Source organism: Podarcis liolepis, assembly GCF_965112155.1.
Source record: "Podarcis liolepis genome assembly, chromosome: 3".
Lineage (NCBI taxonomy): Eukaryota > Metazoa > Chordata > Lepidosauria > Squamata > Lacertidae > Podarcis > Podarcis liolepis.
In genome coordinates, this window is record NC_139557.1 from 105067473 (window position 1) to 105086407 (window position 18935).

The 18935-nt window shown below is 46.3% G+C and overlaps 1 protein-coding gene and 1 long non-coding RNA gene across 5 annotated transcripts in view; both read left to right on the forward strand.

Annotated features, from left to right (window-relative positions):
• The window catches only part of LOC310702832, a 311903-nt gene that overhangs the window by 216015 nt on the left and 76953 nt on the right, over positions 1–18935 (forward strand). The gene's annotated exons all lie outside the window — the stretch shown is intronic.
• TTC7A (tetratricopeptide repeat domain 7A) overlaps positions 1–18935 on the forward strand; it is a 183744-nt gene that overhangs the window by 82409 nt on the left and 82400 nt on the right. For all 4 annotated transcript variants that reach the window (XM_083494305.1, XM_083494306.1, XM_083494307.1 and 1 more), the window contains exons 14-15: positions 539–611; positions 14347–14507. In XM_083494305.1, the coding sequence (XP_083350431.1) occupies positions 539–611; positions 14347–14507 (234 nt within the window). The remainder of the gene's footprint in view (positions 1–538; positions 612–14346; positions 14508–18935) is intronic.

Genomic DNA, 18935 nt, shown 5'->3' on the forward strand with positions numbered 1-18935 from the left:
TACAGAAGGCAGAAGCTGGGAAATACTGGATGGGGAACAGCTAGGAGAAGAAACACTGGAAAAGAGAGGGTTAACAGATTCGCAGTCTCCGGACAGCATTCCTTTACTCAGCCTAAGGTCAAGAAGAGCTCAGAAAGTGTCAGAACAGAAAGCACAGAGGGTACAAGCTCAGATTACAAGACGTAGAAGTGACATAGATTAACAGCAACGAAGGGGGTGTCAGCCTTAATTGGGAGCACTGCCATTTCTCTATTTGTTCTATCACTGTAATTATTAAAGTTTCTAACTGCTAAGACGTTCCTATCTTTGATCTTCTTATCTACCATGGGGGGGGGGGAGCCAATTCCCCAAAGCTTGACACCCAATAAATAAGATCTTCACACAAAGCTGATCTCTTATACCGCTAAACCTGAAACTGTTACTTGCTTTCACCGCTTTCTAGGCGTGTTCCTTAAATATCCAGGCTTCCAGGAGCGCAGTGCGTAGGAACACATATAAAATGAACCATTACCATGCTCTCTGTGTTTGTGTTTTACAGAGCACGTCAATTGGCACCTGAAGACCACCAAATCATCCTCTACGTCTCATTGCAGCTGGCTCTTGTCAGGCAGGTAGGTACAAGCAGCAGAAAGGACTCTCAGGATGCTTTGTCATATATCTGACACTCAGATCCAGTTCCAAGGGCCTTCTGGCGGTTCCCTCATTGCAAGAAGTGAGGTTACAGGGAACCAAACAGAGGGCCTTCTCGGTAGTGGCACCCACCCTGTGGAACACCCTCCCTTCAGATGTGAAGGAAATAAGCAGCTATCCTATCGTTAAAAGACATCTGAAGGCAGCCCTGTTCAGGGAAGTTTTTAATATTTAACGCTGTACTGTTTTTAACACTTGATTGGGAGCTGCCCAGAGTGTCTGGGGAAACTCAGCCAGATGGGTGGGGTATAAATAAATTATTTATTTATTATTATTATTATTATTATTATTATTATTATTATTATTATTATTATCTGTAGTTGCAGTTCAAAGAGTCCTTTCCCTTATCATAGTGCTTTCCAAACTTTCTACCTTCAGTATGTTCTTTCCAAACTGACTTGCTTATTAGGAAGCCAAAGGTGCTTCAGTAATTTTAAGGGAACCCTTATTACATATTTTGCCATCTTTTGAGGGATGCAGATTACAATTTAATTTACTCTGCTATTAATGGAAGACTTAAAGACACTGGAAAAAGTTTGTTTCTGTTCTTATTTTTATTATGTATTTTGTGTTTCTTAAATTGTAATTTTATATTGTGTACTGCCTTGAAATCTACGGATGAAGCGTAGTATACAAATTTAAATAATAGTAACAGTAACGGTAATAATAATTCTAGGGAACCAAGCTAAATATCATTGCAGGTTTGGGGGCCTGAGGGCTAAAAACCCTCAAAACAGTTCCAAGATCTGTGTTATGGGTTTGTTTTAAAGTCAGCATAGTTTTCATAAAGCAGAGCCATGCTTTTCAAAGAAAGTACTCCGTTTAGCTAAATTTTGAATTTTCACCTGACCTTTCATCACTGAGGCTGGTTAATTATTGTGCCAGTTCTACTATAGCCTAGAGAAGCCTTCATTAGCCTGGTCCCCTCCAGATGTTTTGAATTGCATGATGGGACTTGTAGTCCAAAGCATCAGCAAGTCACCAGGCTGGTGAATGCTAGCCTCCAGAGGCATGCCAAGAATGCCTCATTTCTGTTCAAAGCTCTCTTCTGAGTATAGGATATGGGAATTGTGCCTGTTTGTGCGTGAGCTACCACCTGTCTTTGCAAACACAAATAAAAGAGCGAGGAAATTATGTATCGGTCAGAGAGGCATGAAGGCCTTAAGTGTAGTTCAACCTAAGGCCCTGCAAACAATATTCACTCATGATTAGTATCGTCCTGCCTCTTCTGAGGCTGCCTTGTTTTCCTCCATTTAACACGGTATAAATCTTTAAAGCACGCTTGGAGTGTGTTGCTGACACCCGAGACATATTTATTTTTAGGCCTCTGAAATATCCGATTCTGCTTTTGCCAGCATAGCTCATGATAAACATTTTCGTAATGCATTTTTAATATCCTTAATAATTTAAACTATTTAGTGTATTCTCTTTCTGATTAACTGAAGCCTAAATGATACTTACTAATTCATCTGGCAGATTGTATGAACTGGCAAGTGCCACGGCCGAGGCTTTCATCAGCCAATTTGGTGGCTACTGACATCAGGGCAGCGTTCCAAAATGAATGGAACGACACCACAGCCAAGTGCTCCGTCCATTCCTTGCTTTGGGCTTGTGAGTCCAGATTCCGTTGAGTCATCTTGTTGTGCTGTTGCTTCTCATTGGCCATTATCAAACATGACCTCCAACATTTCTCTGATGAAAATAGAGACACCCTATTCCTTACTCTCCCAATATTTGTCCCATGAAAGTAGGGACATTTGGGGATCAAATCAGAAACCAGGACAGCTTCTGTAAATCCGAGACTATCCCTGAAAAATAGGGACACTTAGAGGGTCTGCCAAAGCAGAGGAGGAGGACACATAGCAGAGTCAGTGAGGAACCTGGTCTAGGAAGGAGGTGTGGCCTGGGGAGAATTGGACAGATTCATATGGAAGCAAGTCCAACACTTTCGATTCTGCTTGGAAACCAGTTGGGAGCAAACGAAAGCACCTACTGACAGGTCTGTATGGCAGATATGAGTCAATACCTTTTCCATTGTATTTTGGAGCAACTTTACTCTCCGATTAGCCTTCAAGAGCAGCCCTGCTTACAACACATTGCAGTAGTCTAATCCAGAGTTCAGCAAGCCATGTGTAGTAATATGGAATATGTTTATTTGGTTCTATGTTTCCAAGAGAACCCATCTAGAGTGCATATTTTGTGACTTTCAGAGATTTAGAAGTTTTCTGTTTATTTGGTTTTGCAGAGAGTGCATATTTCATATACAGTGGTACCCCAGGTTACATACGCTTCAGGTTACAGACTCTGCTAACCCAGAAATAGTGCTTCAGGTTAAGAACTTTGCTTCAGGATGAGAACAGAAATTGTCGGCGGTTCTAATCCCCGCGACAGGGTGAGCTCCCGTTGCTCGGTCCCTGCTCCTGCCAACCTAGCAGTTCGAAAGCACGTCAAAGTGCAAGTAGATAAATAGGTACCGCTCTGGCGGGAAGGTAAACGGCGTTTCCGTGCGCTGCTCTGGTTCGCCAGAAGCGGCTTAGTCATGCTGGCCACATGACCTGGAAGCTGTACGCCGGCTCCCTTGGCCAATAAAGCGAGATGAGCGCCGCAACCCCAAAGTCAGTCACGACTGGACCTAATGGTCAGGGGTGTTGGATTCTTAAGCCTTATCAGAGGAAACTGGCCACTCTCCAGGCACTCGGCTTAAGCTCCTTGTTGACCTCCCCGTCTGCGTCTCCCGGCAGGATACAGGCTAGGTCACTATCGGCGATCCTCCTCAAGCGTGAGAAGAACACACCACTCTTCCCTCCTCCCTGCCTCCCCCAGGGAGGGGAAAGAGACAGACAGAAATGTATTTACATGTCTTTATTTCTGTCCTTGCAGCAGTACAGAGAAACGCGTCTGTATTCCTCAGACTCCAACAGTAGAGAGTATAACTCCACCCCTGCACTTCCAGTACAGGTCAGATGACACTCTGAGCTAACATCCGGTGCTCAGTACAGTGAATAGACTGCCCCTTTGTTCCCATGGTACAGTCCCAAACATCAACATCCTGTTTTGCATTCCAGCCAGGTGCAGCTCGCTCCCGCATTGCTGCTTTTCCGTAACAAGGGGTCCCTTTACCTTTATGGTCCCTTTACCTTTATGGTTCCAGCTGCTCTGTGTTTTTGCTGTCTTGTGTAAAATGCCCTGTGAATTGTTTGAATACCGTGGTACCTTGGGTTACATACGCTTCAGGTTACATACACTTCAGGTTACAGACTCTGATAACCCAGAAATAGTACCACGGGTTAAGAACTTTGCTTCAGGATGAGAACAGAAATCGTGCTTTGGCGGTGTGGCAGCAGCGGGAGGCCCCATTAGCTAAAGTGGTGCTTCAGGTTAAGAATAGTTTCAGGTTAAGTATGGACCTCCGGAACGAATTAAATACCTAACCCGAGGTACCACTGTATTTCATATTGTTCAATGTTCTGTATTGATTATATAAAGAGTTTATATCGACATCGCATTGTTGGACTTGGTCATTGTGTTGCCTTCGGATATTACTAGTAATATGGAAGCCAGCATTTCCTAATCATGGATCCTCCTCATTTAGTACACACAGAGGAAAAGGCAAGCACAATTTCTTTTAAATTGGCAACGTTGGAGAACTATATTGAGGAACTCAACCAAACCAGTGTAGGAATACTACTGTGAAATGGCTTTTCAGTGTTCATATTTCTGTGCACAGGAATAGCAAGGGGTGGGGGGAAGATGCTGTTCAGCTGCATTTGTTCTGCAGATGTACGGTATTATCAAAGCAAACCCTGCAGTAAAGCAACACTCTAGATCTATATATTCCATTAAAGATGATTCTCCCATCCCTCCCTCTGCACCAACCACCCAAGGGGTTTTCTTGTTGCAAAGCAGCCTTCTGCTGCTGGATCACACATGCTGTGGCATCAAGTGACAACTTGTGTGTGTGAATGAGCCGTTGCGTATAGAGCTGTCAAGTCACACAGTGACTTCTCAAACAGTGAGTGCGTCCATTCATCTGTCAGGGCCGAATGGCATGCTCTGTTAAATGCATCTTCATATTTATACATTGAGTCTAATGATGCGAATGAGTCCCATGAGCAGAAGCCTGGCTTTCATTCCTTCTCCTTCTCCTCCATGCACCCACAATCATCTTTTTTTGGGTGGGGTGTCCAGGCAAACCCCGGGAACAGCACATTGGGGGAGTAGAAGGAGAACTTCTGTGTCTGGAAAGCTAAAGTCCTTGCGCTGATGGAATGATCAAAAGACTGTGATGTTGAATTCCTCCTTCTGCTTTTAAATAGCAGTCACAGGTTCCCCAATCTAGATTAGGACCATGATGCATGTGTTAACCTTTCACACACACACACCTAATGAAAATCATCAGTAGCAGCTTCCCACCTAGGGTAATTAACTGCTTTTGTGGGGGACAACTTTTGTTTGGCAAGCAACACTAGGGAGAGAGGGTTAAACCCATCTCCCTCCATCCCATGGTCCTGATCTGGACTGGCCCACAAAACAAAAGCAGCTGCTATATTTTTTTTAAAAAATCCAATATACACATAAAAATGCAAAGACACATTTTATGTCATGTATAGGCTGGTCGAGAGTGATCAAACTTTGGGTAAAGAGAGACTAAGCAATGTATGTGAACAAGCCCCCTATCATAGCAACTCAATACAAATTTAATAAATAATAATAATATAGATCTGTCTCCATATGCATCCCACAAGGTGTGCCTTATTTACTTCCTAACCCGGTAGCTGGCAGTGCTCTGGCTGCATTGACCACCTGGATTTGGGGGGGAAATGTGACATTTTTGTCACATGATGTTTCTGTGGTTGGGTTTTCCAGGCTTCTCCAGAGACGTTCAGAACAACCACCACCAAAGAGGGATAGCTCAGTCCTTGGAGCATGAGATTCTTAATCTCAGGGTTGTGAGCCCCACATCGGGCGAAAGAGTCGTGCATTGCAGGGGTTTGGACTAGATGATCCTCGCGGTCACTTCCAACTCTACAATCTCTACAAGTTCCGACATGCCAGAGTGCTGTGGTTGGTCACCTGGATTCATCAGGCCAACTTTGATTTCCTGGGCAAACTGTGTGAGTCCACAGCCAGCAATTCATTGAGCCTTGCTCAGAGCGGCAAGTTTATCACACATTAAGCCAGGGGTCAGCAAACATTTTCAGCAGGGGGCCGGTCCACTGTCCCTCAGACCTTGTGGGGGGCTGGACTATATTTTGAAGAAATGAATGAATTCCTATGCCCCACAAATAACCCACAGATGCATTTCAAATAAAAGGACACATTCTACTCATGTAAAAACACGCTGATTCCTGGACCGTTTGTGGGCCGGACTTAGAAGGCGATTGGGCCTTAGTTTGCCTACCCATGCACCTTCTAGAAATGGAGGTGTTAGGACTCTAGTCTGCTGTGGGTTCCAAGAGTTATCAGGCAGCGATTCCCCCACCAGGTTCTAGGCAAGGAAAGGTGGGGGAGTGCAGCAAACGAAACTCCTCGAACAGTTCTCACCTCTAGAAGAACTTCTGGTTCTAGATAACTCCCTGGTTTAGTAGCAAAAGGACTTTGCTTCTTGTTGCTCCCTTTCATAGATCTGCTTCTGCTCCCCCACCGCCAGCCTTGCTGAGCTCCATCATCTCATCCCTGCCTCCCCCCGCCCCCACAAACTTGGCAATATCTGGGGCCGATAGATGCCCTGCCAAAAGAAACTGCTACGTTTCCTTTGCCAGCTTTTCTAAAGGCCTTGAAATATTGAAGCAATGAGCCGAAGGTTTTTATCTCAGGGAGTTTGCACAAGCAGCAATAAATATTAACAGGAGCACCTCTACGCCCACGCAGCTTATGCGGCGGCTTAAAGCTCCCAAGGATATTGGTCAGGCGCCTGTTCTTGCAAAATTGCACTCTGCATGCAGCTCTTGGTTATTTGCATGGCGAGTGCATCCAGCCTCTTTTGCAAACCTGGCAGTCTTCGCCAGGCCCTGCACAGCAAGGCAGTGCCAGCCCCATTTCACAGAGAAGGAACTGAGGCTGAGAGTTTAGTGGGGATTTGATCTGCCATCCTTTTCCTGGCATTAAATTTATCCCTTTAATGGCTGCATAAATGGAAGAAATCCATCAGGAACAGCACTTCCCACTATTGCGTCTCCATAATGTAGGGCAGGGGTCAGCAAACTTTTTCAGCAGGGGGCCAATCCACTGTCCCTCAGACCTTGTCAAGGGCCGGACTATATTTTTTGGGGGGGAGGGAGGAATGAACAAATTCCTATGCCCCACAAATAACCCAGGGATGCATTTTAAATAAAAGGACACATTCTACTCATGTAAAAACACGCTGATTCCCGGACTGTCCACGGGCCGGATTTAGAAGGCGATTGGGCAGGATCCGGCCCCCGGGCCTTAGTTTGCCTACCCATGATGTAGGGTGTTAAGTTGTGGGTGAACATATCAGACGACACAGCGATTCTTCAAACAGCTCTTGTTTATTCACAGGCCAGAACTGAACTGAACTGAAGGGTTCAGCCAGCCTGCTTATATAGAGCTCCACTAGAACACAACAGTAACCATTTTATGTAACTATCCAATCACTGAACGTCACTTTCAATCCCTTATTTGCATATGTGGACCTGAGTGAAAACTATCTACAGTATCCCCCTGCTGTCCCAGGGTGAGAACTTCAGTACAAAACATAGGGGGATGAAAATGAGGGTGGTACAAGCTGCATTGCTTGCCATTCACCTGTGCCTTTCCAAGCAATCCTGTGTTGAAACCCAGTCTGGCAGCCCAGAGTCCATTTCTCTAGCAACCCAATTAATTTTTATTGTTTTGGAAAATGCACCTCAAAAAACCTCCCTGTGTCTATTTTCAGATGGTTGTCTTTAGCACTTCCAGTATTCCAACGGAAAGCTGAGGGTCTGTTGACGTAAAGCTCTTTTGATTCCTTGTGTGTTTGTTTGTCCACTGGTGCTCAATTAAGAGTGAAAAGAGGCCAGTGTGTGGGATGCTGATATTCTTTGTCTTCTTTACTGTTATTATCATCAATTCATTAATTACAATAAAACAGCAAAAAACCCAACCCCCCAAACCCCCCAGCAACCCACAGTTAGCAAAACAACAACAACCAACTAGATAAATTTAAAACAGAGGTTCCAAAAATGGGTGGTACTACCCCTTAGGGGGCAGTGGGATTACCTCAGGGGGGCACCAAGAGGTGAGGGGGTGGCAGGGATTTCTGGAGGTGTAAATAAAAACTAGACTTTAGAAAGATGGTATCCCTTGATCAAGTTCAACCATTTTGTGCAGTTAATTCAACTACCGTATTTTTCGCCCCATAAGACGCACTTTTTCCTCTCCAAAAATGAAGAGGAAATTGGGGGTGCGTCTTATGGGGCGAATGCCTGCAAGCCTCGCGCCCTCGGCAGGAGGTCCCACCGGGTGCGCGAGGCTTGGGGCGGCAGCCTGTCGCCCGAAGCACGGGGAGCCCTCGGGAGGGCTCCCCCTGCTTCGGGCGAGTGTCTGCAAGCCTCGCGCACCCGGCAGGAGGTCCCACCGGGTGCGCGAGGCTTGGGGCGGCAGCGGACTTCTAGCTTCTAGGTGCGCGCAAGCAGTCCGCTGCCGCCCCAAGCCTGGCGCACCCGCAGGAGGTCCCACCGGGTGCGCCAGGCTTGGGGCGGCAGCGGACTGCTAGCTTCTAGGTGCGCGCAAGCAGTCCGCTGCCGCCCCAAGCCTGGCGCACCCGGTGGGACCTCCTGCCGGGTGCGCCAGGCTTGGGGCGGCAGCGGACTGCTTGCGCGCACCTAGAAGCTTGGGGCACACTGAGCTCAGCACGCCCCAAGCTCCTGGTATAGCGCAGCGATCCGCTAGCCCTGGGAGAGCCCCGCGGCTCTCCCAGGGCTAGCGGACTGCTTGCCGGCACGCAGAAGCTTGGGGCGCGCTGACCTCAGCTTGCCCCAAGCTTCTGGATTAGCGCAGGAGTCCGCTAGCCCTGGGAGAGGCGCCCGGCTCTCCCACGCTAGCGGAGACCTTGCCTGCACGCAGAAGCTTGGGGCGCGCTGAGCTCCGCACGCCCCAAGCTCCTGGTGTAGCGCAGCGCACCTGGGGGGAAATAAAATTTTTTTCCTTTATTTCCCCCCCAAAAATCTAGGTGCGTCTTATGGGCCGGTGCGTCTTATGGGGCGAAAAATACGGTAAATGGTTCTAATTGACTTTTGAATAAATGTTCAATATAATTATTACTGCCTTGAATGCCATTCTCCCTTAGTGGGTCATGCAAACCGCTATTCTGAAAAATGCTTTTTATAGAGAAGGCGGCATTGGGGGAGAAGTTTGTGGAACCAAGGGGGCAGCAGTGACCCCCAAAAGTTTGGGAACTACTGATTCAAAACAAAACTAAAGCATTACAAAATAGACCCTCGTTGCAAAGACTCATTTATCCAGTTGGTAAAGCCTGTCGGAATAAAATAAAATAATAATAATAATAATAATAATAATAATAATAATAATAATAATAATTTATTATTTATACCCCGCCCATCTGGCTGGGCCTCCCCAGCCACTCTGGGCGGCTTCCAAAAGAATATTAAAATACTATGATACATCAAACATTAAAAGCTTCCCTAAACAGGGCTGCCTTCAGATGTCTTCTAAAAGTCTGGTAGTTGTTGTTCTCTTTGACATCTGGTGGGAGGGCGTTCCACAGGGAGGGCGCCACTACTGAGAAGGCCCTCTGCCTGGTTCCCTGTAACTTGGCTTCTCGCAGTGAGGGAACCGCCAGAAGGCCCTCGGTGCTGGACCTCAGTGTCCGGGTAGAACGATGGAGGTGGAGACGCTCCTTCAGGTATACTGGACCGAGGCTATTTAGGGCTTTAAAGGTCAGCACCAACACTTTGAATTGTGCTCGGAAACGTACTGGGAGCCAATGTAGGTCTTTCAAGACCGGTGTTATATGGTCTCGGCGGCCGTTCCCAGTCACCAGTCTGGCTGCTGCATTCTGGATTAGTTGTAGTTTCCGGGTCACCTTCAAAGGTAGCCCCACGTAGAGCGCATTGCAGTAGTCCAAGCGGGAGATAACCAGAGCATGCACCACTCTGGCGAGGCAGTCCACAGGCAGATAGGGTCTCAGCCTACGTACCAGATGGAGCTGGTACACAGCTGCCCTGGACACGGATTTAACCTGTGCCTCCATGGACAGCTGTGAGTCCAAAATGACTCCCAGGCTGCGCACCTGGTCCTTCAGGGGCACGGTTACCCCATTCAGGACCAGGGAATCCCCCACACCTGCCTGCCTCCTGTCCCCCAGAAACAGTACTTCTGTCTTGTCAGGATTCAATCTCAATCTGTTTGCCGCCATCTCAATCTGTTTGCCGCCAATCTCAATCTGCCGCCAATCTCAATCTGTTTGCCGCCAAAATAAAAATCAGTTGTTTCCAGGAAGTGCAGATAGTGTGTGCCTGTGTTATCTCAACAGGAATGCACTTCCACAGAATAGGAGCAGCCACACTCAAAGCCCCAAGGCAAATTACCACAGTGGGCTTCTGAGATCTTTGGAACAGCAACTTTCCGACAGATCGCTGGATATATAAGAAAGAAGGCGGTCTCTCAAGTGCTCGGGTCCTGAGCTGTCTAGGACCCAACACCTTAAACTTGGCCCAGTTTCAGGGCTGGAGATGGATGCAGGTGAAGCACAAAAGACACAAGGTTTCCTTGTCAATGAAGTTAACTCTTTATTCAAGGAAATGGCATACAACTCAGCAACACTTCTCAGCAGGTCTTGCCCCTATGGTGGAGTTGCCAGGATTGAAGAGCCTTCTGGTCTCTGTTCTGCCTTCCTCCTTATCTGGTGAGAGTCACCTCAAGGGGGAGAAACTGCCATGAATAAGCACCCTGGCGTCTCCGCTTCTGGGATGCTATTGGGAGCCAAAGACAATGTCCACATGGAAGTGGCAGAAAGATGGCGGGGAAGTGAGAGACTGAGATTATGATATCGTATAGTGTCAGGGAACTGACATCAGAGCGAGAGGCGAAGGGGAGGCTCCCAGATTCTGCGGGCGAAGGACCCAGCACCAGGGGGAGAAGCAGCTCGGTAGAGGAGGAAGGAAATCAGCGCAACACCAGGGATAAAGGGGGGCAAATGGGGGAAGCGGAGGGAGAGCTCCGGGATTCTTCTCTGGACATCAGTGAGGAGAGCACAGGTCCTCCACTACCCACGCCCTCCCTGCTCAGAAGACTCCCGCGCAGTGAGAGGAGGAGGCGACTGGGAGTCAGACAGCTTCTATGCTGGAAAAGGTTTAAGAAACGCCCACAGACAGATTCTGCTAGCGACTGAGACAGCCACGCGGAGATGGGCTGTGCAGTCAGAACGGTTTAACCAAGGCAATTAAGCCTAGAAAGGCGGCAGTTTACGCACGAGTAACTCATACCCATTACATATAGATATGATGGTGTACTGAAAATCGTGCTCCGTGTTGTAAACTGCTCTTTAGTCCTTTGATGAAAGGCAGTGCAGTGGTACTTCGGGTTACAGACACTTCAGGTTACAGACTCTTCAGGTTACAGACTCCGCTAACCCAGAAATATTACCTCGGGTTAAGAACTTTGCTTCAGGATGAGAACAGAAATCGTGCTCTGACAGCGCTGCGGCAGTGAGAGGCCCCATTAGCTAAAGTGGTCCTTCAGGTTAAGAACTGTTTCAGGTTAAGAACGGACCTCTGGAATGAATTCAGTGGTACCTCTGGTTATGAACTTAATTCGTTCCGGAGGTCCGTTCTTAACCTGAAACCATTCTTAACCTGAGGTAAAGTTCTTAACCCGAGGTACTACTTCCAGGTGAGTGGAGTCTGTAACCCGAAGTGTTTGTAACCCAAGGTGTTTGTAACCTGAGGTACCACTGTATATAAATTTAATTATAATAACTGCAAATGAGTTGGCCAAATAGGGGAAGGGATCTTTGAGCTAAGCCGTAGAAATATTTAGGGTTGCCATATTCCCAAAATTGAAAATCCAGACAAAGCAGGGGGGTTTTGTGCTTTTGTTTTTGTTTTGGCAACATCTCCCCCCAAAACTTAAGTTTTAAGGGATTTTTGGGGGGTTTTTAGAAAACAAGATTGCCCTACTTGCCAGTTCAGCAAAAATCCACCCAGACTCCATTTTTGCAGCCTGATTCGTGGATGTGTCCAGGAAAACCAAGACATATGGCAGCCCTTAAATATTGGAAGCCTATTTGTTTTATTATTTCTGTTGTCTTTCTCCTCTCTTTACTTCCTTCCTTTGCCTTCCTCTCTTTTCTTTTGTTGTTTCTCTTTCTTTCTTTCTTTTTATTTCATTTCTTCTAGATATAATTTTATTATTGTGAAAACTTTAATAACTATTTTTTTTGGGGGGGGAGAGGAATACTAGAAGCCGCTTTATGCTGAGTCAGACCATTTAGCACAGTACAGTCATACCTTGGGTTACAGACGCTTTGGGTTGCACGATTTTGGGTTGCGCACCACACCGAACCCAGAAGTACCAGAATGGGTTACTTCTGAGTTTCGGCGCATGCACAGATGCACTGAATCGCGACCTGCGCATGTGCAGACGCGGAGCTGCGGGTTGCGGATGCTGCGGGTTGTGAACATGCTTCCCGCATGGATCACGTTTGCAACCCAAGCTTCCAGTGTACTGGCAGCCGCTGTCTAATGTGCCAGGATGCTGGAGATGCTGGGGCTTGAACCTGGGACCTTCTGCATGCAAAGCAGATGCTCTACCACTGAGCTATGGACCTTCCCCGTTGGCCTTAATTCTAAGAGAGTCTATAGTCCCCTTGATGGCAGGAAAAATCCTGGACAGTGCAGCCTACAAGTGCCTTGCTGCATTTGGTATTTCTGTTCTTTCACGTTAAAGGGCCATTTTGCTCATTAACCTTTTCCTATGTGAAGAGCTCTTTTGTGTAGGAAAATGAAGGAGAACCCATTGGTGTCCAATCTGTAGCCACAAGTTTTTCAAACCTAAATAGCTCTACTGCTGTATCCCTGAGATGCTCTTTTGAGCTCATAAAGACCCTTGTGCCCTTTCCAGAGGATCATCTTAAAGGTGACTCGAGATCTGCTATCAATAACAAATGGGGAAGATTTCCTCGGAGAATTTCCGTAAGGAGGCATAAAGATAAAATGTCAAGCCACATAGACTTGAAAGTGGCTTTTGTATTCATTACCGATGTCAAGGCTTCCACTCTCTGGAAACTTAATTCTAAAGACATTCTGGCTGCCTCCTCTAGGGCAAAGCCCTCACACTGTGTGACTTGTATAGAAAGCACACGCATGCAGGAAAAACTACAAAAAGCACATTATGATCCAGTCAGCAGTTTAAACCCTTTTGGAAGATGGCAGTATGAAATTCATGGAAGCAATTTAAAGGCAGCCGTTTAAAATTCGACCCACTGTCTCAATGAAATATGGCCTGAAAGAGAGGGGGTTCTGGCGCCTGCTTAAAAACCTGTACTGATGGATCCCTTGGGATGCAGTTCCAAAAACATGAGGCCACTACCAAAAAGGCGCTGTCATCATCAGTGCCCATGTATCAGATAGGTGATAGATTTATAAACCTTCAAAGACAATCTTAAGGCCTGAACCAAATTCATATGGTGTGTGTTGTTGTTGTTGTTTGTTTGTTTGTTTGTTTGTTTTAATTAGTTTTTAAGTTTTTTGTGTTACAAAGCAAACAGATATACAGGGAAAGGTACATCTATAGTCTCCATTTTCAATTCATGGTTTTTTTCACAGTTCGTTTACATTTGGGGAGAGACACTTTTGCCGTAGACATCTTGCAGTTAGGGGAAAGGAGAGGGTGGGGAGAGAGAGAGGGGGGTATTCTTTGGCTGAACAGATTCATATGGTTAAAAGCCATCCATCGACTGGCAGATGTGGCGCTCCCAGATGTTGAGCTCTTAACTCCCACCAGCCCCAGTCAACACCAACTAGAGTACAGTGGTACCTCGGGTTAAGTACTTAATTCGTTCCGGAGGTCTGTACTTAACCTGAAACTGTTCTTAACCTGAAGCACCACTTTAGCTAATGGGGCCTCCTGCTGCTGCCGCGCCGCCGGAGCACAATTTCTGTTCTCACCCTGAAGCAAAGTTCTTAACCCGAGGTAATATTTCTGGGTTAGCAGAGTCTGTAACCTGAAGCGTATGGAACCTGAAGCGTATGTAACCCAAGGTACCACTGTACAGTCAAGAATGCTGGGAGCTGGAGTCCAGCAACATCTGGAGAGATACGGGCTCCCTAGCTCTGATTTAGGGCTTAAAAGCCATTACCAGCACTTTTAAATCTGGCCAAGGTAGCAACTGCCTTTCTATCCTTCATGCATTCTAGATTGTAGCCTGGACATGAATGGCTGAGAATTATTTAATTCTCAGCTGGATTGTTGGCGTGCTCTTTTGTAACATGCATCTGTAAGATGTCTTTTATACTCTCGCCTTGCAATTGAGTTGGTTTTATTTCATGCTGATGAGTTTTATTAATATTGCCTCTAGTGCGTCTTTTGTCTGTGTGTTCTGCTTTTGTTACGCTCAAGGACCAAAACAAATGAACTTGAACAGAACTGAAAGCAGGATTAAATGAGAGAAATCCTTTTTTTTTTATTTTCCAGATTTGTGATGCGATAGAACAGCTCCAGGAAGCTCTGAAACTGTGCAAGGATGATATGAATTCCCTTCATTTGCTGGCCCTCCTTTTTTCAGCGCAAAAGCACCACCAGCATGCGCTGGATGTCATCAACATGGCCCTGGCAGAATATCCAGACTGCTTTAAGTAAGCAACGTTAAGAGAACGTATGCAATGTCTTACAGTATTAAGGAGTCTAAAGCAGGGTTTCCCAAAATTGGTCTCCAGCTGTTGTTGGACTACAACTCCCATTATCCCTAGCTAGCAGGACCAGCAGTCAGAGATGATGGGCATTGTAGTCCAAAACCAGCTGGAGACACAAGTTTGGGAAACCCTGGTCAAAAGTATTTGTACATCTAGGGGAATGCACCTTTTTTTGCCATAAGTATGGACATCTGGGCAAAGATACAAATTTGGGTGTAGGGCATATTTTGTTTATATGGCGGGGAAAGGTTGCAGCATTTGGGACTTTTGGAAAAAGAAAGTCGAGAAAGGGCAGAAGTAATAGAAGTGTACATGCTTGTGCACTGTGTGCTTAAAGTTGATACAGAGACATTTCTCTCTCTCTCATTCATAACACTAGAAGTGAAGTACCGTCTAGACCAGGGGTTGTCAACCTGGTCCCTACAGCCCACTAGTGGACGTTTCAGGATTCTAGGTGGGCGGTAGGGGGTTCTACGGCACAAGTTGAATCCTCCTTCCATCGAGCTCTTGTGGGCGGTAAGGAAATTTTACCATCAAGAAGGATGCATTAGTGGGCGGTAGGTATAAAAAGGTTGACTACCCCTGATCTAATCCAACCCCCTGGAATCTTTTGCCCAACGTGGGACTCAAACCCGTGACCTTGAGATTAAGAGTTTCATGCTCTACAGGCAGTATTTTTCTGAATGCCCGTTGCTGGGGGACATGAGTGGGGAGGGTGCCGTTGCCCTTAGTCCTCCTTTGAGACTTCCCATAGGTATCTCTTTGGCCCCTGTGGGACCAGAATGCTAGGCTTTATAGGCCTTCAGTCTGAGACAGTAGGACTTTTCTTACAGGATCCAAGACTCCGTCTTCAGCAACTCCAGTAAAAGGACCTCAAGTAGCAGAGCAAGGAAGAGCCTTTGTGTTAGATTTTGGAGAGAGCTAACTGCTAAATTTCCAGGTGCTCTGCTGTTCTGAGCTGATTCTGTATTAGGCAACTCCTTGGGCTCCACATATCTGTTCATACGTGTTTGGTGCATATCTGTTTATTGCATATCTAAAACATTGACGTGGTGCCTTGGAGAGCAAAGTCTTTCCTGGGAGCTTGCAATGAAAGCACAGAAATGCAGTGTGGTGGAGCACAGGGCAGTTAAATGCAGAAAACAAGGGCAGCAGGTAATAATACAGAGGACGTGTGGGTGGTGGGAAGGTCAAGCACTCCTCTCCCATAGTGTTTCTCTGTTCCGAACTTCACCTCTCAAAGCTATTTGCGTGTCGAGGTCCCCAAGCCACCCCCTAAATAAATCACAATTCACACAGGATTTTTGTTTAAGGTTTTTGGCATAATTTTGGCCACAACTTTATTAAAATACATAATGTGAGTGGTTGCTTAGGCATTGGTTACGACTATCTGTCTCCACCCAGGGACAGAACTGACTTCCGCGACCCTGCTAAAGTCAGTAAGGGAAAACATTTGGGGAGAGGATGGAGCTGGGTGCCAGACCCTGACCTCTCCCCGCATGCTCCCAGGGGCTTGCGCAGCCCAAGCCCCCTACCAGGGATTTGGATAAAAGCATGGCGAGCCCCTGGATTCCTATAATGGAATTCCCTTGCAGCAACAGCATTGGAGGGGCAGGCACAGCCAGTCCTTACCCCTCCACCAACCAAATTTTAACCAATGTCTAACCGCAACCTTACAAGTTGTGACAATTTGCTATGCAGTAGGCAAAAACCAAATGGCACCAACCAATCAGCCAAATGGACAAAATTCCTACCAGGCCCCTGCCCCAAAAGCAGACGACTCCATGACAGGCATAGCAAGGTCAGACACACAAGCCCTAACTTAGGGAGAGTGGGCAGGTGATGTGATGCACACAGCAAAAGGGAATGTTAAATGCTGCCTGCTAAGTATATAAACCCTCAAGCCATCTCACAAATTGGCAACATCATAATTTGCCCAACAACCCAGAAAAGCCAATCACAATCCTGGGCATTTAAACAATCCCACCCAGCAACCAAGAGGGGGGGTCCTGTTAGACCCCACTGCAACACATGCTCTCCATGAAGGAGAACACGCTTCGTTAAAGTGCCTCTTAGCGCATGTTTGCTCAGCCCCTGAAAGCGGTGGTGACGCTGGGGAGATTGAGGAGCCTGTGTGAATAAATCAAGGGTGGGTGGTTTGCAAAAGTGCAGCCAATTAAAATGTGCATAGTGATAATAATGAAAAGTCAGCGGTCCAGAAACCAGCGCAGCAAAGTGCAGGGGAGAGAGGCTGCAAGGTCTCTGGCTACGAAACATAAATGCGTACTTCCTGAAACCGAGCCTTGCCTTTGCTACAAACCAGATTTAAATCTCCTATTGCTCAGGCTGCCGTGAAGGGAAACAATAGCTGAAAATTGGCACAGAATGGTTTATCACAACAAGATAAGCAGGTTTGATGTGGTGATTGTGGAGCAGTATTTAAACAGGTCGGGAAATAGGTTTCAAATTTTCCTTCACTTGGCCTGGGTTGTGTCTCAGCTGCCAATTTAAGGAGAACTGCAACCGAAAACACAGTTTGCGACTTGGGAGAGGGAGGATCATGGGGCCTACACCCAGGGCCAGATTTAGGTTTGATGAGGCCCTCAGCTACTGAAGGTAATGGGGCCCTTTATATGTCCAGCTGTCCTTTGTCAACAACAAATTGTCGCTGGTTTTTTTGTGTTGAATATATGCTATATGGTAATTTATGGACCTAACAGGTATCTAAAGCCATTTGCACATAACAAAATATGTAATTGTTTTTTATCTTATATTTTGGAAATGTACATCCCTTTTTTTCCCCTTAAATTTTTTTGGGGGCCTCCAAGAGAGTGGGGCCCTAATCTATAGCTTGTTTAGCTTATACATAAATCCCGCACTGTCTACACCTGAGTGGCAGTGGCATGGATGGAGGCAGATGTTGAACAAGAGAATTTCTCATTCATAAATTTCTCATTTCGTGATAATGGTGAAAATGAGTTGCATTTCCAAAGAAGGTCTGTGACCATTGCCATCACTCTTCACAATCTGGATTCTGTGCCTACTGTATTTTAAGGTTGGCAATGTTTTGTGCACCCCGCAGTGAAGCCTTCAGAGTGTATTTGTGTCCGGAAAGAGATAGATTGGTATACTGATAGTCATAGCATTAGTATATCCTCCAAATATTTACCAAGGACAGCCCCGAGTTTATGGTTCCTGTCCCTAAGCAGAGTCTTGCTCAATCAGACCAAAGAGCAAATTGTGTTGCCTGTAGTGGCCAACCAGATGCCCCTGGTAAGCCCACAAGTGGGGCATGGGTGCAATGACCCTCTCCTGCACTTGTTCTCCACCAACTGTTATTCAGAGGCACCTTGCCACTGACGATGGAGGTATAATATAAGCCATCTTGACTAGGTGAGTTGGTAGATCCCTGTCAAAGCACTATCTTCATTTTACCTTTTGAGGAATTCCTTATTACTGTGTTTAAAGTTCTTCTGCATTTAACTCCTTCCCCAGGATCCCTTAGAAGTTAAATATCAGAGTGAGGAGCTGACACATTTTGGCATCTAGCACGTAGGCATATAAACACATGTCATCTCGAGGCATGTGCAGTGCAGTTTTGACTGCAGATAACCTATTTTGGACAATTGGGTTTAAGTGCGTATTGAGCAAGAACGAAAGCTCTTCTGGCTTTTACAGAGCGGCTGCCGGGACCATATAACACCGGTCTTGAAAGACCTACATTGGCTCTTGGTACATTTCTGAACACAATTTAAAGTGCTGGTGCTGACCTTTAAAGCCCTAAACGGCCTTGGCCCATTATACCTGAAGGAGCGTCTCCACCCCCATCATTCAGCCCGGACACTGAGGTCCAGCGCTGAGGGCCTTCTGGCAGTTCCCTCACTGCATGAAATGAGGTTGCAAAGAACCAGGCAGAGGGCCCTCTTGGTAGTGGCGCCCGCCCTGTGGAACGCCCTCCCATCAGATGTCAAATAAATATATAAACAACTATCTGACTTTTTAGAAGACATCTGAAGGCAGCCCTGTTTAGGGAAGTTTTTACGGTTCGATGTTTTATCATGTTTTTAATATTCTGTTGGTAGGCACCCAGAGTGGCTGGGGAAACCCAACCAGATGGGTGGGGTATAAATAGTAATAATAGTAACAGTAGTAGTAGTAGTAAGATTTATCCAGCACTATGAACAGAGTAGAGACATTAGCAGCTGCTTGTGGAGAGCAGGGTAACCTTTTCAACAGGAGAATAATTTTCTAGTTATTTCAGTAACATGGTAGCTTATGATCACACTGCGCATTTCACAAGACCCTGTTAATGTATGAAAATTAGGAGGGAGGAGACTTATGCACCGACAGATAGATAGATAGACCCTGATA